Source organism: Cyrtonyx montezumae, unplaced genomic scaffold (assembly GCF_038088225.1).
Source record: "Cyrtonyx montezumae isolate F1298 unplaced genomic scaffold, pur_monq_1.0 scaffold_13, whole genome shotgun sequence".
NCBI lineage: Eukaryota > Metazoa > Chordata > Aves > Galliformes > Odontophoridae > Cyrtonyx > Cyrtonyx montezumae.
In genome coordinates, this window is record NW_027071859.1 from 34,371,258 (window position 1) to 34,397,141 (window position 25,884).

The following is a 25,884-nucleotide window of genomic DNA, read 5'->3' on the forward strand; positions in this document are numbered from 1 at the left end:
TTGTAAGATTCATCCCACCACATTTCCATGATAGCAACCAGTCATAGTTTTCCAAACAGGTCATGATTTCCAACTCCTCCTGCTTATTTCCTATTCTGTGTGCATTGGTATAAAGACACTTAAGCTGGGCTTCCTGGCACACTACCTTGCCAGAGGGGCCCTTCCTCAAACCTCTGAAGTTTTCCCCACTGCTTCCTAGAGGGAATTCCCCTGCAATCTCCTACAATGACAACATCACCAAGCCCTCCACTCTCTTCTCCCATCAGATCCAGTTGACATCTCTGAACTACTTGCTACACCTGGGCGAGCAACATTTTCTCCCCTTCCCCCTTCATACCTACTTGAAAGCTCTCTCAATAAGCTGGGCCAGCTCCTGGGCTAGGATCCACTTCCCCCTCAGAGAGGGGTGAGAGCCATCTGCAGGCATCAGGCTAGGTGCCAGGTAAACAAAGTTCTCGTGGTGGCACCAGCCTTTTAGCCACTTATTCAGGGCCTGAGTTTTCCCGGACCACTCTGTATCCCTCACCGCCCCAGAAGGGAGAGAGAAAAATATGACTTATGCTCCAGCTCTCTCAACCAATTGCCCTAAACACCTGACATACCCCCAGTGTATATAGCTAGGATTGCCTCAACCCCAACTGCAAAACCATGCACTTTGCTTTGTTGAACCTCATTAGCTCCACAAAGGCCCAGCTCTTGAGTTTATTAAGGTCCCTCTGGATGGTATCAACTACACCACTCAGCTAGGTGTCATCAGCAAATTTGCTGAGGGTGCACTCAATGCCATCATCTATACCACTGATAAAGACGTTAAACATCTGAATGCAGGTCATCCTGGCTGTTATATTTGACAACGCTGTTGTTCCTGTACTTTCTGAACTCAAGACACAGCTGTCTTTTCTATGGAAAAGAATTTGAAATTCTTAAACTTACCAACGGACTAAAGTGTCATGACTCCTTAGGAGTGGAATACACACGCTCCAGTCCCATAACTCCCGGAAAACTGATTGTTCCTTTTGTAAAAACCTATATGATGCTTCCATGAGGTCACGTAACTTCATTCGTCTGCGCCCATATCGGACTGTGTTTGCATCTGAGCTCTCCAGGAAAAGCCTCTGGAAAACTGGTGATGTGTTCTTAAAATATCTTAAAGCAAATCTTTTTAAAGAAAGAAGACAGAAAGAGATGCATCAGAGACATCTAAGACAGAACAAAGGAAAATAATCACTAATGTTTTAATTCAGGGATCCAGAAACAGTAACTGATGGCACAGCGTGAACGAGGCTGGTATGTAATTTTACGACAAAAGATAACCACTTCAGCTGTCAGCTTACAACAGATGTTTTACTTTATTAGAGATTATTACTTTGTTAGTAAGAGGAAATGATACCAATTGTGGTAAAATCTCTGATTTCTCTTGTTTACTGAAAAAGCAGTACTGACTCTCAAGCTATTTTCCATTCTACTGGCCTACAGATCTAAAATTAAATATAGCCATTTTGGTTGTTAGCAGATAAAGTCAACTGTTTTGCTTTCATTTTGATCAAGTGATTAAGACAAAAATCACACCAGATATTACCACATAACTGAATTTAAAGAAGCACTGCTTAAGGCTTCTGTTCTTTAAGTAGTTCTTTCAACTGAAAGGACATTTGTTATTGCAAAAGACAAGCCAAAGCACTGTGACAGTACCTCCACACTCTGAGGCATTATGTTACTTACGGCAAAACATCAGGGTGGTCAGCAAGCAGCTTGCTCATTGCTACACACAGCCTTTCATGTCGATCATGGTTGATCTGGCCACCAGCTTTAATGGCAACTGCATTTCGTTCCAACAAGTCTAGCAAGACTGGACGAAGCTGATGGCCAATTAATAGAGTGCATTCTTTATCCAGTAATAACAGCGCTAAAGTATCAAGGATGCACTGTCGATCTTGCTGAGTCCAAGCCTAGAGAAAAAAAAAGAAAAGAAACTGGTTTAATGGAAAATGATACAGACTTTTAGTTTCAGAATTATTCATACAGGTTTCATAGTACCCAGTGGAAGTACTTTTTCTAATACAACTCTCCATACTTACAAAACTGGAAATAAGATGAACGTCATGAAGAATGACACACTAAATAGGAATTATAAAAAACTACAAATTCAGGTTCTCAAAGAAACTTAGCTGCTTTTTCCTATTAGAAGCCATTATGATAAATAACGACAAAAAGCATACATCTGCAAGTCAGAGTTGAGAATTTTTCTTACTTTTGTATTAAAATGTTCCTTTATGCAAAGTAAAATGTTAGACTTCAGAATATACGCAGAATAGATTCTGATCTGTTTTAGGGAAAAATATAACACCAAAACATATACAATCTTCCCAACTTTGTTACTGAAGAACCACAGTTTCTTGTATTTTTAAGCTTAAGTTTCTCTGGTCATTGACCTCATGATATTATCCAAGCACCATTCCACTTCCATGATGTTCGGTGTATCTCAGTGCTTTGACTTAGAAAAAAAAGACTGAATTTGCACTACAGGGTTTTGCTCTCAACTTTGACCTCCCACTCTCCCTTTCCCACACTGACTGAGTAAACACTCATACCACTTTATTTTTCCTGTCCAAGAGCAGTAAATATCAGCTTGGTAGGGCAGCTTTCTGAAGAAAACAGTCACTTACTGAACTTCTATGGACATACTCTGCAATTTAGATAGACTCATTTTTAGCAACGTGTGCTGTCAATTTCTGCCTGTCTGGACTTTTGTCAGTTGAGTAAAACTTGCTGCTGTGCATGCAGACAGGATCATTTCACTGTTACAAGAAGTCTTGAACACTGTTTTCCAAAGGTTTTACACAGTTGACAGCCTCATGGTGTAAGTATGTACTTGTTCAAGCTGCAAGACTTCACTCACTCAGCATGTAATTAGTCACTGCAATACACATTACAAACATTAAAAATTATCATATTAACAATAAGTGGTTAGTAACAATAACAAGTAAATAACAAGTAATTCCTGTTACCTAATCAAATACATCTTTGGCTATCCAAACAAGGCACAACAGGGTGCTTAATTAATCAACCAGAGCTTTTAATATAAAATAAAAGGAACAATTAACAGTAAAGCAGCAAATAATTGAAATGGATCAGTCTCATTTAATATCATAATCTAGTTACATGACTGTCGTGCACCAAATCTATTAGAAATTTTATGAGAGCAAGTGACTTTTTAAATCATCTACAGTACCCTTAGGATATACAAAAGTGATCCAAAAAGAAAAAAAAGAAAAAAGAAAAACCACAGCAGCAACATTCTCATTCTACAGAGCAATTGCATATCTGATCCTACAGCCCTTCAGTATAAATGAAAAACTTCATGAAAAAAAAAAAAAAGTCAGGGGATTTGTAAGGAAAGGTAGCTTTGTGAAATATGAAACTTTTTAGTCAGTAGCAAAGGACAGCTGATCTGCAAGTGTTCAGTGTTACTGTTTGAGTCCAGGATGGTAACTGCCCTGAAAGTACTGCAAACAACATCCCCACCAAATACCCAATAAATGCACATGCACTGTTAACAGAACAGACAGCAAGGATAACAGCCAGGATCAAGCCCTGGAATTAAACACACTGCCTGATTGCTCCCCCAGCAGAATGTCAACCTGCACTGCATGGTTACTCATTGCCTACCAAGTACAAAAGTCTTTATTAAGAACAAGCTGAGTCCGAAAGTCCAGACTAAGAAGGGATCACTGCAGGGAACAACCTGAGTTGGGGGGACAGCCACCATGCTGGTGGTATTCCTCTCAAACCAGTAAAATGAGAAAATCTGCACTCTTCTAAGCAGCATGCTTCGAGATGATCAGAGGGTTATGCAGCATCAAAAGGAAAACATAGTAACTTTAGTGTCCTGCAAAATAAGGCAGAACTATCCTACACCTCCTCCAGCATTTCACACTCGACACAGCCACACAAGGCCACTGACATCAGTGAGAACATTCTGACCTTCGTAACAGCATATTCCTTAACAGACTGTAACATATAGTCTCACCAAAATAACAGCTCTTCAAAACAGGACATGAGAATCCACTCCAGGGCAGAAAGTGCAAAATACCCTCCCTTAATAATGATAATGCTACAACTTGTAAGCCTAATTAAACTTTCAAACAAGAAGTTGAAGCTATATTTTAAGAAACAGTAGTCTGCCTTAATTATCAGGACATTTACTGGGTAAAATCAGGACAGGTTACATCACTTTTTCTACACTTGTTTAAAAAAATAAAGGAACAATGGCACATCTTGCCATAAAACCTTAAAATTAGAGGGCTACAATTACAATGCTGGAGCTGTTATTTAAAAAAAGAATGGCAAAATGATGCACTGCTAAAATAGCAGAATAGAACATGAGATACAGATGGTTCCATAAAATAAACAACAGAAAAAAAAACAACCAAAAGGGTCTTTTTCTTCAAATTTTCTTTCACTGTCCAGTGATTAAAATTTGGAAGTGTGTAAAGAACATAAAGGAATAAGGATATTTTCGCACTGTTCCTTTCCTTTGACTATTTTGCTCTTTGCATATAATGAGCACCTCCACTGATACTACACCATCACAGGCAGAAAAAAGTATGTCTATTTGCACACAGTCTGCACTTGCAGTACTACACATGAAGGTAGTTTGGATTCAAAGAGACCTCCAATAGCACACAGAACCAGAAGCACACTCTGACACGTTATGAAGCTGAATTTTTTCTAGATGGCACAAAAATGTACAGTGGCATATGGGTACAAGTTCACTTAAATTACTCAGAAATAGAAAGTCATTAAATGAAAACTGTAATAAAGACCTTTTTTTATTTCATTTCCATTCCATTTTCCTCACTAAGAACACAGAAATTTGCTTTACCTTTGCAGAGTTAATGGTGTACTAGTATTCTACATGAAAGGCTCTTTTTCTGTTACCTATGATCTTCCATCACCACACATGCAATGTCTTATTATGCATCTCAAAAATTGTTTCTTAGGCTGTGGGCAAGTTCCATCAGTAATGTTTTGTGGAATACTAAATAAATGAGAGGCCAGAAAGACGTAGCAAAGGGCTCTAGATCTCCAGAATAAATGTTTCCTATGATTTTCCTATCAGTATGTAACAAAATAACTGCAGCCTGTGGACGTCTACAAACTGAGTTTAATGTACTCCTTAACCTGTAGCTTCAAAGTTTGGAAATGGAATTCAGTTTTCAAGAATATGGGCCATTGCTGATTAGTGTGCTGTTCCAGAGAATGTGCATAGGATCCAGCTAGTGAGACTTTCACACTTGAAGCTCAAACCTCCCTCGGCACACCCATGAAAAGGAAGGGGCTCAAGCTCTCCAGCAGTCCCAGAACTCACTCCATGTTCAGCACTCCACCTATCTGCCGCCTCTCTACCAACAGAGAGCCTTGATTGCCAGTATAAAAGAATCTCACATTGGTAGATGGGGACTTGGAGTAAGGAAACTAATATTCTGAGAAGGTATGGTTACTTTTCATCTTTAAACAGCTGGAAAATTGGAGCACAAGTCCTGTGATAAGCAGCTGAGGCAACTGGGATTGTTTAAGTCCAGAGGAGGCACTGGGTAGCCTCTCTTAACACATTCTTAAGAGCAACCTGAAAGGAGGCTGGAGGGAGGCGGGGGTCAGCCTCCTCCCACAGGTAACAGCGATAGGATGAGAAATAATGGCTTTTAGTTGTGCCAGGGGAGGTTCAGGTTGGTTATTAGGAAAAATTTCTTCTAAGAAAGAGTGGTGCTACATTAGCACAGGCTGCCCAGGGAGGTGGTGGAGTCATCATCCTTGTTCAAGAACAATGTACCTCAGAGGGAGAAGGCTGGCGGGCATGCCATTCTCGTTAAGCTGAAGCGCGAAAGTAGCTAAACAAAGTACATGCCTTCAACACCACCGCGGTACGAAGAGAAGCACCCCGAGCGAAAACAGGTCCCGTTCCCACTCCACACGCTAATTTAAAACGAGCCCAAGCAGCAGAGCACCCAGCTGCGGGATGGGACGTCGCTGCGTGGCTCACGACCGCTGTCCCTCACCACCATCCCTACACTGAACCACCCTGAGGGATACGTAAGACCCCGAAGCTCTGCTAGGCAGAACACGCCCCGATGAGGTGCGGAGGGGGCACCAGAACGGGAAAAGGAAGAGGGACGGAGAAGCTGCTCCGGACAAGAGCCCAAGCGAGGACGCGACGCCGCGGCGGTGAGGTGACGCGGGGGAGAGGGCATGGCTCGCCCCTGCCTTCCGGCCCCCGCCCACTCACCTGCTTGCTCAGGAACCCGCTCAGCTCCGCGCCACTCTTCTCATTCCTGCGGGCCACCAGCTGCAGCGGCTCCGCCAGGTGAAACCGCAGGTCGGCCATGCTGGGGCCGGCGGGGCTGTGCAGGCGGACCGCCCGACCTCCGGGCACTGCCGCGCGACACGTGGGGCACGCGAGAGACGCGCACCTCGCTCCCAACTTCCGCTTCCGGTGCCGTCACCGGAGGTCGGCCCAGCGCGCAGCTCTCCGCCCGCCTGGGTGCTGCCGGGATATGTAGTCCCCCAAGAGCCATGCAGCCGATCGGGCCGCACTGCCCGCTGAGGGAGCAGCCCCGTCCGGCGCAGGAGGCCCTGCAGTGGGACATGGAGGAGGCAAAGCCACGAGCTGCCCTCGGGCCTTTCACATCTGGGGCAGCACAGCACAGCCCAGAGCGCGACCGCGAGCCTCAGCGCTGGCCGACAGGAACGGTCGAGCAGCACCACAGCACACTCCGGCAGCGCCACGGGGGGCGGAGCTTCGGTCCAGGGGGGCGGGGCTTCGGCTCCCCCGCGCTCCTCACTTTGGCGCCAACTGCTCAGGGCTGCGGGGTGGGGTTTGTGGACGTTGCGGCTGCGGACGTGCGCTGCGTCCGCTGCTATTGGCTGCCGCCTCTCGGAGCTCCGCCCCCTCGGCGCCGGGCCTGCGGGACCTGTGGCGGTGGCGGCGGATGTGGGGCGTCGCGGGCTGGGGCTGACCGGTGAGCGCGGGGTTTTCTTCCCTTCCTTTCCCCATCTTTTCTCTCTCTCCCCTCAGCGCCGCCGGGGTACCTCTCTCTTCCTTCTCGTTCAGCCTGGTTTCCCCCGGTGGAGGCTGCCCGGTCGCCCCCAGCGCCCCGTGACAGGGCTCGGGCATATGGGTGGCGGCGGTGGGGCAAGGCCAGGCCGAGAGGCTGTGGCTGCTGAGGGCGGCGGGGCCAGGGCCTGCCGTGCTGGGCCGCGCCCTGGGAGTGGGCTTCGGGGCTCGGCTGGAGGGCATGGAGCTGCCCCTGTGTTTTTTGGTTTGCGCGTGCTGGGCAGCAGGAGGGCAATCCGAGTTACGCAGTGGTATGACTGGCTGGGGAAGGAATACAGTCAGACCTGTTAGAGAAACGTGGGACACCGTCAGCGTGGCGGAGTTTCTGCGTAGGGTGTTTATTCAGCGCGTGAGAACGAAGATAGTGCTAAAGGCCTCACCTTGGAAATCAAAATGGGCCCTCATGGTATGCATCACTTCTTGTTTCCACTCATCAAACTCTAATCGTGTTACCATGATGTGAGAGTTCTGACAGTTTCTTTTTATCTTTTGCAGCTCAGGTATAAATGATGCTCTTCCACGTGCTTCCATTTTACAATGGCATTCTTGAATTATTTGTTAATTGGTTGTCTTTTCTCTTCTTGTTTATAGATGGGGAAGCCGTAGGGAGTTTGTATCATGGCTGCAGATGAGGATGGACTGGGACTGTTTGATACCGGCTGCGTTGGTAAGATAAGTTTGCACCATGTTCTGTTTAGCATTGAAATGACACAAGGAGTATTACAAAAATACATAGGCCTGAAAGGTACTTAATAAAACCAAAATGAAAAAAAATGGAAATAATTCAAGTTGGGACAAATGCTGGTAAGCTGTAGGTATGTGGCTGAGAAACAGTCTCAGCGTGAGCCACGCTGTATCAGTAACATTGGATTTGCCACCCTAACTTTTGCATTTGTGTTGGTGAGAGGAGTGAGAGTTTGAGAGGGTGTCTGCAAAGCCTCTCACCTTTGTAGCATGTGTTTTTATCTTTGTCATCTCTCAGTATATTTGAGCACATTGAGAAGTTTGGTCCTCTATTTTTTGTTCTTACAAATACCCTAACTTCCAATCTAGTACAAGCAGTTAAGGCACTCTAGTTTTGTGTCCAGCTCAGCAGTTTGTTGATCTGACCCATTTGTGAGATTCCTGCTGAGAAGATTGGTGGATATTTATATTTTTCTTAAAAGTAATAATATTTGTTGCAGAACTGGACAGATTCACATGTAGGAGATGAGAATAATAAAGAGACACTGGAAAAAGATACAAGGACAGTTGGAGAAATTTGGCTTTGACACAGTTCTACAGAACCAGTTAGTATGTGAATAGATGCCAAAATTAATATCTGAATTATCACACAGACTATTAAAATGCTTCCTGTTACTTGGTGAGAAGTATTTCTTTTCTTTTAACAGCAGTGGTTTTATGATACTAATTCATTATCTGTGTTTCTGAGCTGTATGATTTCTAGATTCAGTGTATTCCAGAAAATTGTTTCCAATTCAGACCAGGTTGTTTTTGCTGGTTGATAATTTTAAATTGTACTTAAAGCCATAACATTTGCTTTGTGCAGTTTCTATGAGATTTAGAAATTAATCATTTAATCTTATTTGCTCCCAGATGACTAAAGGCTGTTTTCTGCATAGAAACTACTACTGCTGTTCTGTGATGCCCCAGGATCATGGCATAAGTTAGAAGTTGGAGTTTATAAAAGGTTTACTTGCTGTTCTTTTTCTTCTTACTTCAGCTGAAGCCTCCCCCTTTAAGGAAGGCGATGAGAGCTCAGTGGATATTTATGATGGTTTGGACAATGGCTTGACAGCTCCTGGTAGGTTGAGTGAATCTTATTTATTGGGTTGAGGTGTTATAGTTCGTTGCTTTTTAGGCTGGTTTCAAACAAGAAAACATTCAGCTTTAGATTTACATTTAGCTGGGCTGACGTGCTTCAGTGACCTACTTATTTAAATTCAGGATGTACACATTATATTCTGTATATATGTGGCTGAGAATTCTTAAGTATTTTACCTGAATTATTGTAGTATAGTTTTTATGCAGTGCTGATTATTTTAAGAGACTCGTGTATAAAAGAGTGCAGAGAAACTTCAACTCTTCTGTCTGTGCCTCACTATGAGACATTTTACCTTGGAAAACATGCATTCCTTTTGTGTTTCTTAAATAGCTTCAGGAACTGAACCAACAGTCACTGATCACTAAATCACCAGCTCAAAAACATACTTTGTGTGATACAATGTGTTCAGTAGGTCCTTTTTATCTTTGATGTTCTCAGTAATTTCACGTGCTAATGTGTTATTTTCCCCTTTTAACTTCTCCTCAGGTAGGAAAGAAACAAAACTTTAATACGCTCCTTTTTTTGGAGTGGGAGTGCAGTTTAATGAAATGCAGTTTCTAATATTTAAACAGGAGTTTCTCTATTGTCCTTAGATGTGAATGCACTGAATTTTTATGGAACGACTGTACTGAATCTTATAGATGTAAAACATCTGTACATCTTTTTCTCTCTTTCCATTTTGAATTTGCTACCACGATTAGGAGCATTCTAAGTCCGTATTTCAGATACTGACATGCATTGCTGGAGAAGTGATCCAAGTAGGTATCACGATGCAGACATTCATGCATCACCAATGATTTGTTATAGTCCAGATCTGAAGGATCTCCTTTTAATTTAAATGGAAGTTTGGTGAGATTTTTTGCTTTGTGCAAGTGAGATGTTATTCGTGTGTCCTCTTGCACTGTGCTAATACTCTTTGTCTTACAGTATTGTCCGAAGGATTGAAACAATTTTGATAGCTAACTTCATTTTTTGGGTTGTAAATCAATCCGTATTTCAAAGGTGTCATAAATCAGGTCCTGTCGGTAATGTGTATTTGGTAAAGAAAACACACAGGCCAATTGAAGAAAGAGTGCTGTTAGCTAAATCATTTGAATGTGTTTTTTGTTCTTATTTTTTTGGAGCTAAAGCAAGGGAGTTCATGTTTGTGAGGGAATTTAAAGCAGCACAGAACATTTTCACTTTCATATTCAACACAAGAAGCATTGTGTGTAACTTTATACCAACTCTGTAACAGCTTATTTCCTCTTTGGGTTTCCTACTGATCAACTGATCTGTGTTTCTGAATGTATTCTGGGTATTCTTTTTGTTGCTGACTTTCAAATATTTGCAGTTGAAAAAAAAAATAAGTCTGACCAAAAGCTGAATGAATTGTAGCACATACATACTGATTCTGTCTTTCTACTAGCTAGTAGTGCTGGAATTCTGGTACCTCAGATCACTGCTTAAATGTAGCATTTCTTGCATTGTAAAGTAGAAAGCTTTATTGTGAGTTAGCTCTCTGACTTCAAACACTTAGTCAGAAAATGCGCCCACCTCTGTTCTTAGGGGTTCTCTAAATCTGTATTTTTTCTAAAACAATGTTTTTAAATTGCACTTTAGATTTCACTGTTATCTGTTATGTTGATGTCAATTGGATCATTCATTTCCACTAAAAACTAATACAAATGTTGGAATAGAGAGTAGGGATTTCTTCAGAGAAGATCATGCTCTTCTCTGTGATACAATGCAATCTACATAGATTTTTTTTTTCTTTATGTGATGTGTTTTTCTTTCTACAGACAACTCTGCTCCAAATTCAACACCAGCTGGCAACAGTTTAAACTTATTTGATGAGATATTAATTGAAGAAGAAACTGCGAAGGAAGCATCTTACAATGAGGTGTGTATTAATTGACAAAGATACGTATATTGTAAGCACACTGGCAAACATTTCTTGCAGAATTGGAAAGATAGGAAAACTGCTTCTAAATAAAGGAATAAAACGTATTTGTTTGTAAGCTGTTAGTCAACGAGTTTATCAGAATCAGTAAATCTTTCACTCCAGCTATGGCATAGGCTGCTCTCATTTAACATCCTTTTGCATGAAGTTGTGTTAGTACAGGGAATTTTTCTTTCTAGTTCAACTCTCTGATATCTGTTCAACTCTCTGATACAAGGATGGTCTTGATGTTTCTTGTAGGAGGTTTTACCTAGCCAATGCAGAAAGGGCATGAATTAATTTCATATGTCTTTGAGACTAAAGATGACTATGCAGTAGATAACTGCTTATAGCAAATCAGGAGACTTACTCATGTAACATCACGTCTAAGTTTATAAGACACATTGTAAATATAAACTGAAGATTCAGAGTAAAGGGAAAGACATCCACAGATAAAATACCCTGGAGAAGAAACAGGAACAAAGCGTCCAGTAGTCTGTTAAATGATGAAAATGTCAATTCATAAGTTTGAAAGCAATTCACTGTCAAAACAAATAAGGAAGTAGCCATCTAATTTTAAAGAAAAGTTCATACCATATATGTCTTTAATTTTGCCATGTCAACAAGAGCAGGTCTTTTGCAGTCTATTTCTTTCAGTTTGGTTTTAGTTAACTTTCTATCACAATTATGATTTTCCTTAACTATTTTGTGTTTTGTAAAATCTGATAAACAAGTTCCTATCAGCAAGGTTATTGAGAACTACTTCCTTTACACAATCTTTCCTTTACATTCACGATTTTATGGTTTCCTGTTACTGTCTGGCATGTGACAGTTGGACAAGCACACAAAGATTTCCTCTTACATGAGTGTCTGTGGTGTTTTATTGTATTTTATGCCTGATGGAGTGTACTGAAGCTTTTTGGTTTAATATTGATATTAGAGTTGCGTGTTTTTGGAAAAATAGGGCTTTGAAATATAAATTGTGATGTTAGCAAACCAATAATCTGGAGTAACTTTTTGTGTAATTTAAGTCCATTTCAGTATTGTGAATTCTTCTCTTTGACAGTTGCAGGCAGAGTATGGAAAATGCCAGCAGCAAATTAAGGAGCTGATGAAGAAATTAAAAGAAATACAGACACAGGTACTGTAGATCAAAGGGCAACACTGTCAAGATTTATGTAAAGCAAACTAAATGTTGCTTTGAAAGAGTTAATTTCATATTCTTTCCAGAATTAATCAATTAAATGGGTGATTTGTAAAGCACATCTGTAACCTCTAGGAGAGTTATTAGGACAAAATCAACGGACAATTTTGCTTGTTTTACAGTGATGTGTACTGTAAGACTTTAATTGTTTAAAAAGCTGTCTTCTGTCTCTGATTTAAAAATGATCATGTCAAATGAATAGTTACTAAAAAAAGAATTAAAATTCTTCTGTTAATTAAAATCTATTGCACCGGTAAGGAGGTTGCAGAGTACCCAAGCTGTCAGAACTGGAGGAAGATAGTTGTATTAAGCAAGTGCCATTTTGATAAGGCTGGACTTCTCTTCATGTCAAGCTAATATCTGTGCACTGTGCCATCCTGTATAATTAGATTATCTTGGGCAGTTCTGCATCTTCCCCTCCTGTGTGTTACAGATAAGTCGAAAAGGTTCTAAGCTTTAAGTGTTCAGCAGTTTCTGCTCTGTGACATTTCTGAATTGTTTTCTGCCAAATTTGTCTGCCCTTCTGAGCAGGCTTTGCTGAAAACAGTTATTAAAAGAGACTATCTGTAGAACTGATGAATAGGATTCTAGAACATTGCATCTAGAAATGCTAGAATGGTAGTGTGCTCAAAATTGTGTAAGATATCTTCTGTCTTTCTCTGAAAGAGTTTAAAGCTACATCTGTCATTTGATAGAAAGCTACAAGTAGAGGGAAAGAATGAAGCAAAGAGGACTGTAATCTTTTAGCCCTACGGTTTCTGATTTGGTTGGTCGTTGGGTTGGTTGGTTTTTTGGTGTTGGTTGTTTTTTTTTTTCATATTTCAGTTTTACTAAGTTGTGTGCTTACAACATTGCAAGTAATTATCAAGAACATGAACAGGAATGTGGGTGATGTTTTGTTGTTGTTTCCTTTTCTTAATTATTAAAAAAACAAAAACACCTTTATTTGGGTCTCAACAATTCTGACTTCTCCAAAACATTTTTTGTGTGTTATACTATCAGTTCACACACAAAATAGGATTTTTCTTTTCATAAATGTCTTGTGCTATGCTTTGTTACATATTTGGTTTCCCAAAATAATTATAATTTTCCCTTTCTCCCTGTTCCTCTCGCTTTCTCTCTGTATATATTTAAAAACAGAATATCATTCTACAAAATGAAAACCAAGCTCTTAAAAAAAATATTTCAGCACTTATCAAAACAGCAAGAGTGGAAATTAACCGAAAGGATGAAGAAATCAGTAATCTCCATCAAAGGTACAGCTGGACAGTGGAACTTTAAGCCTGTTTTTTTTTGTCTGATCTTGTTTATGTACTTGTAACAAACCTATGTGTTTTAAGTGAAGTAATCGCAAAGTAAACAATTCGGTAATTTTTGTACTAGTATAATTGAGGAAATTGGTATGTATTTGTTTTGCTGGGTGAGCTCTTTGATTTGTGATTTAGTGAATGAAATACAAAGGGTGACCATTTTTCTTTTTACTTTTATTTAATCACCTATTCCAGTTGGGTTGTCTAACCATCTAGCCTTTTGCAATACAGGTGTTTTGTATGTTTAAGCATTGAAACTACCGTCTTGTACAGTCACACACAAATGAATTCCTTTAAACATTTCAAGTATTAAATGAACATAAATAAGTAGACTATATGTTTTCATGGCAAGATGTGAAAATACTCTCTCCAGTGGTGAAAGATAGCAGTTAGAAGGTTTTTGGTAATTTCAACTAGTCTTAAATATTTGAAAATCTTTCTTGTGTTAAGACTAGTTGAAACTACCAAAAACCTTCTAACTGCTATCTTATGTACAGATGGTAGAGTAGCTGAGGGTAAGATTTTTGGACTGCTTGAACTGAAGTAGTGGTCCAAGATTCAGGACTCCGGTCTTACGGTAGGGTGACCTGCTTGTCAGTTATGCAGTGTCAGCCACATCATTGATTTGTTTTAGTGTTTTAGTTTGACCTTTGGATTTTTCTTGCACCAAAAGGTGTCATGAAGAAGTTGGATCATTTGGCGTTACTTGCTAGAGGCTATATGCTTATCAACTATACAATGTCTTCTAAATCAAGAAAATTATGAGAAAGTATCAGATCAAGATCAAGAGGTTTAAATGTGTAATTCATTTGATTGGCTTTGATGCAATAAATCACCTTCATACTTTTGGGTGTAGTATTGTGTTCCAGTTTGGGGTTTTTTAATATGTTCTTGTTATGAGTATTCATCTTCACCAAAGTGCTTTCAAATTATGTTGCAATACCTTCTGATGGTGATGAAAATTGATAAATGAAATATTTGATCTAGCTATTTTGGAGGCATCCATTATGGAAAATGATGAGAAAGTGACACTCTATGGTCTTAGAAATATGTCTTGCTTGCTATATGATCTGTAATAAATTAGCTCACTTTAAGCTTCCTGTCTGTGAACTCTGCTTTGAGGGAAATTATTAGTGGTAATCTAAAAAAAAAAAAAAAGCTTGGATACTTAAGATTCAATGCATATGAATCCAGATGTAATGGCAAAATCTTGACAGTACAGTTTAAAATGAAAAAAAAATTAGGAATGGGCTTTGGATTGCAACTGCAGTTCTCTGTGAAGCTCAGTTCTCATCACACAATTGCATATTCTTGTAATGTTGCATAAACTGGTTATTACATATTTAAATTTACTGCTCTGTTCCATAAGCAGTGTGCAGTTTCAAAAAGCAAAACCAATCCTGTTTTGTTTTGGAGGTGAAGAACTGATTCCTTACAATTGGACACTGGAATCAGCATATAATTTCAGGCCAAAACAAAATGCCTGTGTGTAGTAACTTCTTCATCCTTAACTAAAAACAGAAGCCATATATTTGGAGGTTGCTGCTATCATTTTTTGTTATGACTTCTCTTTACTTCCACATGGATTAGACATAATCATTATTATGAGATAGTGGAGGGTATTAAAGAAGGTTGGCGTTGTCTTTAATTATACAGTTGTGATGAAGTGCTTTGTTGAATATGACAAAAATGTGTCTTTTTTTCCTTTGGTGGTAAGGTAGCTTTCATGAGTACTTTCAGTAATGAGTATGTGTTCAGATTATATACACAGACCGCATGTGCATTTTTCTATTTCACTTCTTAATTTCTTTTCCTTATATTATGATGACCTTGGAGCAGTAGCACCTGGCCTTGAAGAAACTCAATTTTTGTGATTTACTAGTTTTCAGTAGCTTTCATAAAATTCCAACTTCAAAAACTTGTTTGCTTATTGAGTGGAGTAAGCAAAGTCACATAGCTGTTCTTTTGGCTGTCAGCTGATGAAGCAGTAAACTGCTGAACTGCACTTCTTTATTGTTAATATTGTGAACAGTGGGTATGTGTGTTTATTAAAAAAAAATTCCTAACAGAAGGCTTTCTTGCTGTACAATGAAATACTACTTTAAATTACTGAAGCATTATTTAAAAACAGATATAATATTTTTCCAAATATCTTGCTTTTTCTTTATACATATTTTCCAAACTAAATTAATAAACAAATCATATTATCTTCCTGTATGCTAGGGATAAAATAGGAGTTTAATAACTTCATACATTATCTTCAACTTGAAGCTGGAAGAAAGGTTGACAAGTTTGTGGAAAGAGATGGATTTGTTATAATTTGACTTGAGTTATTTTTAAATAAATTTCAAAACTAACATGAATATTTATTTTCTCTGTATACATAGGCTATCAGAATTTCCTCATCATCGAAGTAGCTTCACCAGGGCAAATCTTCCTGGATCAACTAATGGGAGGTGCTCTGAGATGTGTAAGACAAAAGATTACAAATCCAGATCTTCTGACTTAGGTGACATTATAAATATAGATCATAGAATGAAAAATGACTGTTCAAAGGATACATTCCCCAGTTATTCATCTCATAGTGTGGAGAATGGGAAGTCTATCTCTGATAAAAGAAACACTCCATCTGTATTGAGATACTCTTCTGAAGAGCTCTACGGTGATGGTACTCATGCATGTCCACCAAACCATGACCATAGTTCCAATAAGGATAACAAAAAGGAAAAAAAAGAAACAAAAAGTGATGAACAGCCTAGTAGGGGAAATGTCAATAAATACAAGAGAGAAGTACATCAAAGTACTGGTAACGGCAGTATCTGTAAAAATATCTACAGTGAAGAAGGGAATTCAGATCCTCATCAGAAGCTGAAAGCCCACTCAGAAAAGGGTATTACAAATGAGGTGCAGCAAAAAAATCAAAGTGTGAAAGTCAAATGCAGCCCACCCATAGAACGAAAAGTAGAAAAGAGCGTTTCTTCCTGGGATAAACAAACTACTGGTAAAGACAGGTGTCAAGCAAGAGGAGAATTGCATGCAGGTGAGAGATCACTGAATGTGATGAAGAAAGACATTAAAATGCACGATAAAGATGAAAAAAACTTTAGCCAAAAAATTAAGCCAAATGAGAAGGTACAGGAGCAATCAAGGAGGTCTGGTAGAGGGAACAGTCCATACTCAAAGAATGAACATTCAAAGTCCTTTCATGAGTCACGTAAATGCCGTGTAGAAGAGTCCAGAACAGGAAGAGACATCGACTGCAAGAGAGATAGAGGAGCAAGTGATCATAGTTCTCGAGAAGGAAGGTCTTCACCTTCTAATTCCAGCAGCAGAGAGCATAAATACGCACGCTTTAAGGAAAACAGTAGTAGATATGAGTGGGAAACAGCTCATTCCAAATCAGAGAAGCACCGAACTGAAGAAAAAAGGAAAAGAGAAAGAGAAATTCAGGATGAAAACAGACATTCTAGAAGTGAAAGAAAAGTTACGAAAGAGGTTTCTCACCAATCTGCAAAAAAATCTAAGAAAGATACAGATGTAAAAAGTGAAAGAAACAAGACCTGTAAGTCAGAAGAAACACCCAGAGTAGCAGATAGTATAAAAGATCATACATTTTCTCAAAGTAAAAATCACTCTGTGATGAAAAGCAAAGACTTAAAACTCAGCTTTATGGAAAAGCTGAATTTAACTCTTTCTCCTGCAAAAAAACAATGTCTTTCTCCAGCTGATGGACTTAAAGCACCTTCCCAAATGGCTACAGATGAGGGAACTACAGAGCTTACTCTGCATGCAGATATGGTTGATTCTGTCCACCATGTCAGTTGTGGTGCTGCAGAACAAGTGAACATAACCCTACAGGTCCTGGATACTGCAACTAAAATCAGTGTGGAACCAACACTTCCTATTTCTGCCAGTTCTGAAAATGAAGCCTTGAATGATGTAGCAGCAGCAGATTCAGCACAGTCTGAAGCACTGTCGGCAGTGACAACCAGTGAAGTGAGGTCAGAAACCTTACGTGAGCCAGTAGTGGACCACATACAATCCCAAGCCTTGCCAGGAGCAGCAAAGGTACTGATTCCTGATGAGATGCTGGCTGAAACTGAAACTTTGTCATCAGCAGCAGCGGAGGCTTGTTGTCCAGTTGTATCAGAAGCCTCTGCCGTGGCTGTGGCATATCTGAATCACCCTGAAGCTTCCTCTCATGAAGTGGCAAGGAATGTTGCACAGTATGAAAACTTGCCTGTGACAGAGTGTGTGTTGCAGGGTGATAATGTGCCAGCAGCAGAAATGGGACAATCTGAAGTGGACGGTGAAGGTATGGGAGCCCTTCCTGAGTCAGCAGTGGAGAAGGAAGAGAAAGATGAAATATGGCTAGCTGCTGGTACAAAAAACTCTTCAGCCCACCAGGGCTCTCAAAACCTTGTTATATGTAACCTGGAAGCCAAAAGTTCTGGTGACTTGGAATCCTGTGATGCTGTGGCTGATACTAATGAAACAAAACCAGAATCTTCAGCGGAAGTAGTAAAGGATGGTGATGATTTGACTGTAGAGAATCTTGAGCCTCCCGTTGAGGAAAAAGCAGTCTGTGAAATTAGTACGAATATGTCTCAGTCACCTGACAGAACTGAACCAGTTAATATAGACGTACCATTACTTGACCAGAATACTTGTGATGTGGAGCCGGGCTTAACTGATACTGGTACAACAGCATCTTCATCTCTAAGCAGTGAAACGTATCCTAGAACTAAAGAGAGAGAACCTAACCCAGTACCTGTTGATGATGATAATTCAATACTGAGCATCGATCTCAATCACTTGAGGCATATTCCAAAAGCTATCAGTCCACTGAACAGTCCAATGCGCCCTTTGGCAAAAGTGCTTAAGGTGGAAAGTCCCTGCAAAGGTCCTGTGAAGAGTTATAACAAAGGTATTCGTATATATGTGTTGTAATTTGTTTTAGAAGGAAAGCCTTTGAGGATGCATTCGTGGAAAGCAGAAATTACTTTCTTTTAACTGCTTTCCCGAAAATACAGTTGTTGTTTTTTTCTTGGCTACTTAAGTCACAATAGTCCTTCTGTTTTATCACAAAACTGTTCAATGCCAAGATTGCTTACAATGCAGTTCAATTAGCTACAAAATTGGAGTTAGTCACCACTTAAAACAATATGCAGATGTCTGAAGTGTGTGCGTATATGTGTGTAGATATAGATATATAGATAGATAGATACACGTCTCTTACCTATGGTTTCTTCTGACTGTATATATTAGATCTTTCTGGAATTTTAAGAGGCAGGAGTTAATTAAGATTGTCTTCTTTCAAATATTTATTTCTCTGAATGTTGAAGGGGGTGCCTAAGATTGTTTTTAGGAATGTTAACCAAGAAAAATCTCTATTTGGATAAATCTCACTGTAAAGTTTTAAGTACATTTTATCATTGTGAGTCAGTCAGTGGGGGAAAAAAAAGAAAAAAGTGCAACAGATCATAGAACTCTTAGAGTGTACCATTAATCAAAAGCTAACTCCTAAACTGGATCTCAAGGAAATAAAATATGACAGCCTTCAGGAGAAAATAGGCAACTCGAAGTTGAAGTCTTTCCCTTGGCTAATTTTCAAAGCTTCCTGTAACATCCTGCTGCAACAGGTTCCTGGGTTTTCTTGGAAATGACTTCTTTCTGGAAGAGGAATGGGAGATAGCAGAGTAGTTTCAAGAGACAGTGTTCGTTTCATTTGGGGTTTGTTTTGAATATCTTAGAATCTGAGAGTAAATCATGCTCTCTCTTGTATTTGAGGAAGCTCCTCTCTTAAATGTGAATTTCTTGAGTGATCTACATTTTATTCCTACGGTGGTTTATATTCTTTGAACTGCCTGGGCGTACGTGGGCACAGAGTAGATTAACATAAAATAAATGTTCTCTCTATGTAATGCTTCTCTGATTTAACTATAGAGGAATCATTCCTGTCCAGAGCTTATGACCATATTACATAGCAGTGACTTTCATCTCTGCAGTTAAATGCCCATCTGTCTTTGTGATCTAACTAGTGATGCAGATGTCAAATGTTCTACGTGTGTTAAATTGGGAGGTCATGACTTCTCTTGTCCTTGAAATTCAATACTCCCCTCTCTAGTGTTCTGCAGGACATACTGTGTTTTGACTACTTTCATTTTGTACTTTTAGTTTGTCAGAATACCAAGTTGATTAGTTTGAGAGCACATTGATCCTTGTAAAACTGAAATGGAGGCTGTAAAAAAGTGCTGTCTTACTACTGTAGAGTCTGTGTAAGCATTTTCAAATACTGCTTGAAAGCATAAATTAAAATTTCATTTTATAATGAGAAGGAATTCAGATACAATCCTATACCAGATTAAAAGTTTGTTAGAGGTCATTAAGCAGTCTAATCTATGAGAGATCGAACATAAGAGTTTTATTAACTAGTGTCCTGCAAGCCTGTAATTAACTGCAAATCTCATTAATCAATACACACACATTTGAGTGGATTTTTTTTTATATACTGGAAACTAGCTTGCTTTGTAGCTAATTGTAATTGCTTATTTTTCTTAACTAAATAGTATTTGTTTTGAACTTTATTAATTTACTGAATCTAAAAAATATAAAATGTTCAGTAAACTTACTTATGAGAGGGAGCCCTTCCTTTCACATACTCCCTATTTTTATCATTCAGGAACCTAAACTTGAGGGTTTTTTCAACATCTCTTATTAAACAAACCAAAAAAAAAAAAAAAAAAAGAAAAATTCAGACAAACTGTTTTATCCCATCGTGTTTCCTTATGGTCCTGGTAATCTTCAGTGCATCAAGAACTGGAGTTTATCATATAGATAGTGGCTAGTATGATAGCCCTCTCTTTGTTCAGTAAGCATAGTTAGTATATTGACAGACTTGGAAGAGTTGAAGTAGCTCCTTCTTGTCTATAGAGGAAAAATTAGTTGTATGCAGACATTAACAGGGCATTTGTGTTGCTCCTTTTGTTTTCGTCAGAACATCATTAGTAGGAAAACAACTATTATATGTAAATCTTAATCCATAATGATGTTGAAGTTAAAATTCAGCTTGTGCAGTGTTAAAAAATTTTTTTTGAAGTGAGTGGAAAAGTTCAAAGCTAATGGAAACTTAAAGATTTTTCTCTTTTCAGTGTAGGAAAGGTCACGCATCTTTGTTGAAATGTTGAATCCTTAATAGCCCTTTGAAGCTCAGAAAAATCCCTTTCTGCTGAATGAGAACTGCCCATTTCCATTGCTAAAACTTTGTGAATTGTCAGCGGCAGTTTGAAACAATTCTGAACGGTCATTTGGCAGAATAGCATTCTTCTAAAAATATCTGTTTATAATTTTATTCTTTATGGTGATTATCAAACTGTTTTCTTTTTTATAGATTTAATTCCTGAAAGTACAGTTGTCATCTGTCCCTCAAAGAATTTGTCAAAGGAGGTAAATAAAGAAAATCAAAAGCCTCTTAGCCTGTCTGATGCACGCTTAGAGGTTGAGTCCCAGCTGAGTATCTCTTCAGATGAAATAGAAGAAGGAGAAATTGTAAGTAGTGATGAAGATGAGGAAAAATCTAAATCAGAAGGACACTCTGAAAATCCAAAAATGTCAAGATCAAAAACTCCTGAAACACGGAATTTGACCAGCAGTCCACAAAATCAAAAGAACAAAACTATACATTGCAATGAGGATAATGGAAAATTTGTTTCTGTGAAAGTAAGTACGAAGAACAGAGAGAGACATAAAAATCAGACTTTCAGATCTTCAAAGGAAATGAAGAAAAATAAAACTGTGAGCCTTACTTGTCTTGAAAAAATAGTTCAAGTTATAGCTGAACCTTCAAATGTACAAGAAGTCATGCAAATGCTCAGAGCTATACGGAAACAGATGAGGAAAAATTATATGAAATTCAAGGTACACTTCCCAGTTCAGCATTTTCACCGAATTATTGAATCTGGTATCATAAATTTTACATCTTTAATTAAAAACCTGAACTTTTCCAAAATGTCTACATCAAGTGAGACATTAAAATGGAATATATGTGATATTATAGAATCCAAACTCAAGCAAGTTAAAAAGAATGCGATAGTGGACCGTCTTTTTGAACAGCAAGTATCAGATATGAAAAAACGGTTATGGAAATTTGTGGATGAACAGCTTGACTACTTATTCGAGAAGGTAAAGAGAATCATAGTAAAGCAATGTGATGTGGTAAAGCTGGGAAATGAGAGTGAGGAAGGGAAGCTTGAAAGAACAGGAAAACAAAACCACAAAATCAGTCATAAAGATGATGTGCAGAGATCTAGGAAAAAGTCGCTAAAAGATGGATCTCAAAAACCTCAAGAAAGTTTCCTTTCTAAACAGTCTGTGGATTATCCAAGACCCAGGTGTCACCATGAGAAAAATAAAACAGATGCACCAAAAGCTGCTTTCACAAAATGTCTTAACTCCATTGATAACACAAGGAATTCTCAAACCAAAGTGCAGCCCACTAAAGAGAATAATTTGCAATACACCGTCACTCCAGTGAAGGGCGTAAAACATGAAAAAGAAGGATTCCAGCAATTCAGAGATGCTAACAAGTCTGATCTTAGTTATGACCTTCTTACGGAACAGCAAGCATCCACTCTTACGTTTAATCTTGTAAGTGATGCTCAAATGGGTGAAATTTTCAAAAGCTTGTTGCAAGGTTCTGATCTCCTGGAAAAAAGTGGTAGCAACATCGATAGACATGACTGGGAATTCAGGACACCAGAAAAACAGTTTTCAGATAATCATAAATGCAAAAGTAATACTTCTGAATCAGTGCAAAGGATTGCTCCAAAGGAGGTTCATGTAGAATCTCGATCTGTAGAGGATATTAGCTGGGCTGTTGTTTCACCTATACGAGCTCCATCTTTAACTTCTAGGCTTCAAATGTCCGTTGATCCAGATGTGCTAGATGAAAGCTGTATGTTTGAAGTTCCTACAAGTGCAACGTCATGCAGAGAAGATGAATGCAGTTTACAGAAGAGTAAATCATTTGTTTCTTCTATTCTCCTTGAAGATTTGGCTGTTTCCTTAACTATTCCATCACCTTTGAAATCAGATGCTCACCTCAGCTTCCTAAAGTCTGAGAATAATTCTAGCTCAGCTCCCGAGTGTGTCCTTAGTGCTCGTTACAGTGAGGACGCTCTTCTTGAAGGGGAAGATGCCACTGAACAAGACATTAATTTGGCCTTAGAATCTGATAACTCAAGCAGTAGATCAAGTTGTTCTTCATCATGGGCGAGTCGTCCTGTTATTCCTGGTTTTCAGTGTCGCTCCAGCCTGCCAATGCAAGCAGTAATCATGGAGAAATCCAATGATCATTTTATTGTAAAGATTAGGCGTACAGTGCCATCTATCACCCCAACATCTGATCAGATGGCTTTAGTGAAGGATGCGTGGGCATCTTCAACCAAGAATGAAAAAGAAGAAATGAGAAATGATGGAAAAGGAAGGGACAGACAGAGTGCTATAGCAGCTGCTATACAAGAAGCTGTCAAACCGGATCTGCTTAATACAGATCAGTTACCTTATGTCAGCATTAGAAAGGAACAGAATCCTGCCTTACCTCATCCTCTGAAGGATTCTCATAGTAGTGCTGGAAAGGAATCTACCCTCTTGCTTGAACCTTGTAGAAAACCTTCAGATGTAGATAGCTGTGACACTGAAAGCCCAAGTGAAGGCTCTGAGCAACCTCAGACACACAAATTGGAAGTATCTGAAAACACAGGTGAAAAAAGTGTTAGATCCCAGGCTTCTTTTCCTGATGGATGCAGTGGAGAGTCAGACTTAACAGATGAAAGTGTTAAAAAAACTTCATGTTTTGCAGTGGATTCTGCTGCAAATAACAGGAGTCAGCAAGTTTCTACAGGGAACTTAGAAATCAGGGATAAAAAGGAATTGGAAGAGTGCTCCGATGCATTCATAGACTTAACAGAAGAGCTTTCCAATGAGGCCATGACAGGCGAATGTTTCCTTGATGAAAAATCCACTTTGGATACTGATGGAGTTTGCCAAATAAGCATAGATGACAAAACTAGTAAAAAACGGAAAAAGGAGACTGTTGAAGAGAATTCCGACTTAAAAAGACAACGAAAAGAAACCGAATCAGTGGATGAAGGCAGCAATGGAAGTGATGTAAAATCTGAAGAGATAAATTCAGGAGAGAAACCATGTCACAGCAAGAGTAATGAGCTGCAACAAAAAGACTCTTCTCCTTTGCCCTCGTGTGCATCTTCACCTAGTCTGTATGCCAAAAACATCATTAAAAAAAAAGGAGAAGTAGTAGTTTCTTGGACAAGGTAATAATTTCTAATTTCATCTGTTCCTTTCTGTTTGTTTTGTATTTGAATCTATGTGATGCATTGGAAAGTGGGGGGAAAAAAACCAGGATATTAGGTGTGGTACAACATAGTACTAGGTAATAGTACATAGGATAAAGTACAGAGGACAAAGATTTCCTCCCACTGAAGGCATGAGAGCAAACAGTGTTCTGCCTGGGAGTCTGTACTGCTCCATCTGCAGAAATACACTGGTCAACCATTCAGTGAAACACTGTATGTGCTAGTTACCACCCATCCAGTTAATAGGATGTGCATAACAAGTGAGGTGGCTGTATAAGGTGAAGGTATGTGCAAAGTTATTGTGAAAGTGATAAAATAAATCTTTGAGAAGCTGCATTTAGCAGATTTTTGTGTTCTTGCTACAGCTTCATAAAATCTGTGCTTTATGTAGGAGCTCCTAAAATATTCAGGACACGGTTTTCTGAACTAAAGTTCAGACACAAAAAGTTACCATGTAGGATTTTTTAAAGAAACAGCTCCTTCAGGGAAAAACAAAGCCTGTAAAAGCTATTGAGACTTCTTGTTTGTTTTTTTTTAACATGCAAAACAATGAAATAGGATAATAGTGTTAGAAATTTTCCTTATGGGTATGACAGGGTTTTTTGTGTTGTAGTCTTTGTCCATCTTTGAACTATGTCTAACAAAAAGAGGTATTTAAATAAGGAATTATTGTGGAATGAAGGAAATTAAATGTAATTTATTGAATTATTGTAACCAAGGATTCATTGTGCCTATGATGTAGTGGGAGTACATGTTCACAGAATCATAGAATTGCTCACGTTGGAAAAGACCTTCAAGCTCAACAAGTCCAGTTGCAACCAGACTGTATTCCCCCAACTCTTAACAACCCACTGCTAAATCAGAGGATAACATGCTCTCACTGTCTCTTGTTTTTACGATTCTGTTATTTTGTGTCAGTAGAGGAGGAGTCCTCTAACAGTTCACAGCTGCTATTTGAATTCATGCTTTGTAGTTTGGAAGTACTTAGAATTGTATGTAAGTCTGTATATATGTATTTATGAGTGTATGTGTGAATGTGCCTTAAAACTTGAAAAATCTATATATTTTTTTTTTGCTATAGAAATGACGACCGAGAGATTTTATTGGAATGTCAGAGAAGAGGACCATCAAATAAAACCTTTGTTTCCTTAGCCACCAGATTGAACAAAAGCCCAAATCAGGTACGTGTAACCATTCTTACACTTGGTAACAACTGCATTGATACTTTCATGATTGCCATTGAACTGAGACCTTGAGAGATCTGCTGCTAATTACGAGTTGTTTTTTTCACTTGGGACTTCTGTTGGGAAGTTCTTGAAAAAAAGAATCTTAGATTCTCTCAGTTGTTACTTTATAAAATAATGTTAACAGATTATGGGATTCGTCAACATCTGTTTGATCGGTACCTTAAAACTGCTGCAGTCAGTACAAATTTCAGTCATGATTGATTTGAAGTCTTTGTCCTTTCCCTGTCAAACCATTGGAGCGAAATCTGTGTTAAACTAATGGCAGACTGTAGCTGTGATGAACCTGGGGGCAGTTTCATAGTGTAGGAAGATTTCCTTGGAGAACAAATACAGTTAACACAGCAGTATACTTAAAAATTCTCCCCTTTAAATTTAATGGAGGCAAAAAAGCACATTGTCTCAAAAATAAGACTAACAAACAAAACTCATGCTGTCGGATCAGTCTGTGTTTGTATGGAAATCCAGAGCCTTAATAACGTGCCTTTATTTGTTTTCCACTAGGTTTCAGAAAGGTTCAAGCAGCTAATGAAGCTATTCAAGAAATCCAAGTGCAAGTAACTTAACACCGTGCTGCTTTGTGGTTACAGGACTTAACTATGAGCAGCAGTGATGGACTGTAACCACTGTATTTGTGTGATGTGCACAGGGAAGGTATCCAAGCAGGAGTGCTAATAACTATCTGGGCAGTAGATTTATTACTTCCCTTTCCGTGGTTCCTCTGAAACATTTTATCAGAGAACAGAAGGATGCACAGGAAACTGGCTGAGAAAGAATGTGTGTGTACAAATGGTGCAGTATTATTTCAAGGGAGTGACATCTCGTTTTGGTTAAATGCATTCTGTAAGTAAAGAGTGCAGTCAAGTGGAAATGGTGGCTCTTGCTTGTCTTGG

The 25,884-nt window shown here is 39.0% G+C and overlaps 2 protein-coding genes across 3 annotated transcripts in view; one reads left to right on the top strand and one right to left on the bottom strand.

The window, feature by feature from the left end:
- Positions 1-6,393, bottom strand: part of MDN1 (midasin AAA ATPase 1) — a 91,303-nt gene extending 84,910 nt beyond the window's left edge. Inside the window, exons 1-3 of the mRNA XM_065731028.1 lie at positions 6,287-6,393; positions 1,723-1,949; positions 934-1,158 (exon numbers count right to left, since the gene is read on the bottom strand). Of these exons, the coding sequence (XP_065587100.1) occupies positions 934-1,158; positions 1,723-1,949; positions 6,287-6,385 (551 nt within the window). The 5' untranslated portion in view covers positions 6,386-6,393. The remainder of the gene's footprint in view (positions 1-933; positions 1,159-1,722; positions 1,950-6,286) is intronic.
- A 571-nt stretch (positions 6,394-6,964) lies between these two features.
- Positions 6,965-25,663, top strand: CASP8AP2 (caspase 8 associated protein 2). 2 transcript variants are annotated; one of them, XM_065730997.1, is made up of 10 exons: positions 6,965-7,019; positions 7,706-7,781; positions 8,838-8,918; positions 10,721-10,821; positions 11,927-12,001; positions 13,205-13,320; positions 15,762-18,301; positions 20,765-23,705; positions 24,829-24,928; positions 25,496-25,663. In XM_065730997.1, the coding sequence occupies exons 2-10, from the start codon at positions 7,733-7,735 to the stop codon at positions 25,550-25,552; spliced, it is 6,060 nt and encodes a 2,019-aa protein (XP_065587069.1). In that variant the 5' UTR covers positions 6,965-7,019; positions 7,706-7,732; the 3' UTR covers positions 25,553-25,663. The 2 variants fall into 2 exon arrangements, with proteins under 2 accessions (XP_065587069.1, XP_065587070.1); XM_065730998.1 differs by lacking the exon at positions 11,927-12,001.
- The last annotated feature ends 221 nt before the right edge of the window (positions 25,664-25,884 follow it).

Bases quoted from the DNA above. Each gene is read 5' to 3' on its own strand.
- CASP8AP2 (XM_065730997.1), top strand. From the start codon at position 7,733: ATGGCTGCAGATGAGGATGGACTGGGACTGTTTGATACCGGCTGCGTT. The intron at 7,782-8,837 runs GTAAGATAAGTT...TTCTTACTTCAG, and splicing joins GTTTGATACCGGCTGCGTTG to CTGAAGCCTCCCCCTTTAAG. The intron at 18,302-20,764 runs GTATTCGTATAT...TCTTTTTTATAG, and splicing joins TGTGAAGAGTTATAACAAAG to ATTTAATTCCTGAAAGTACA.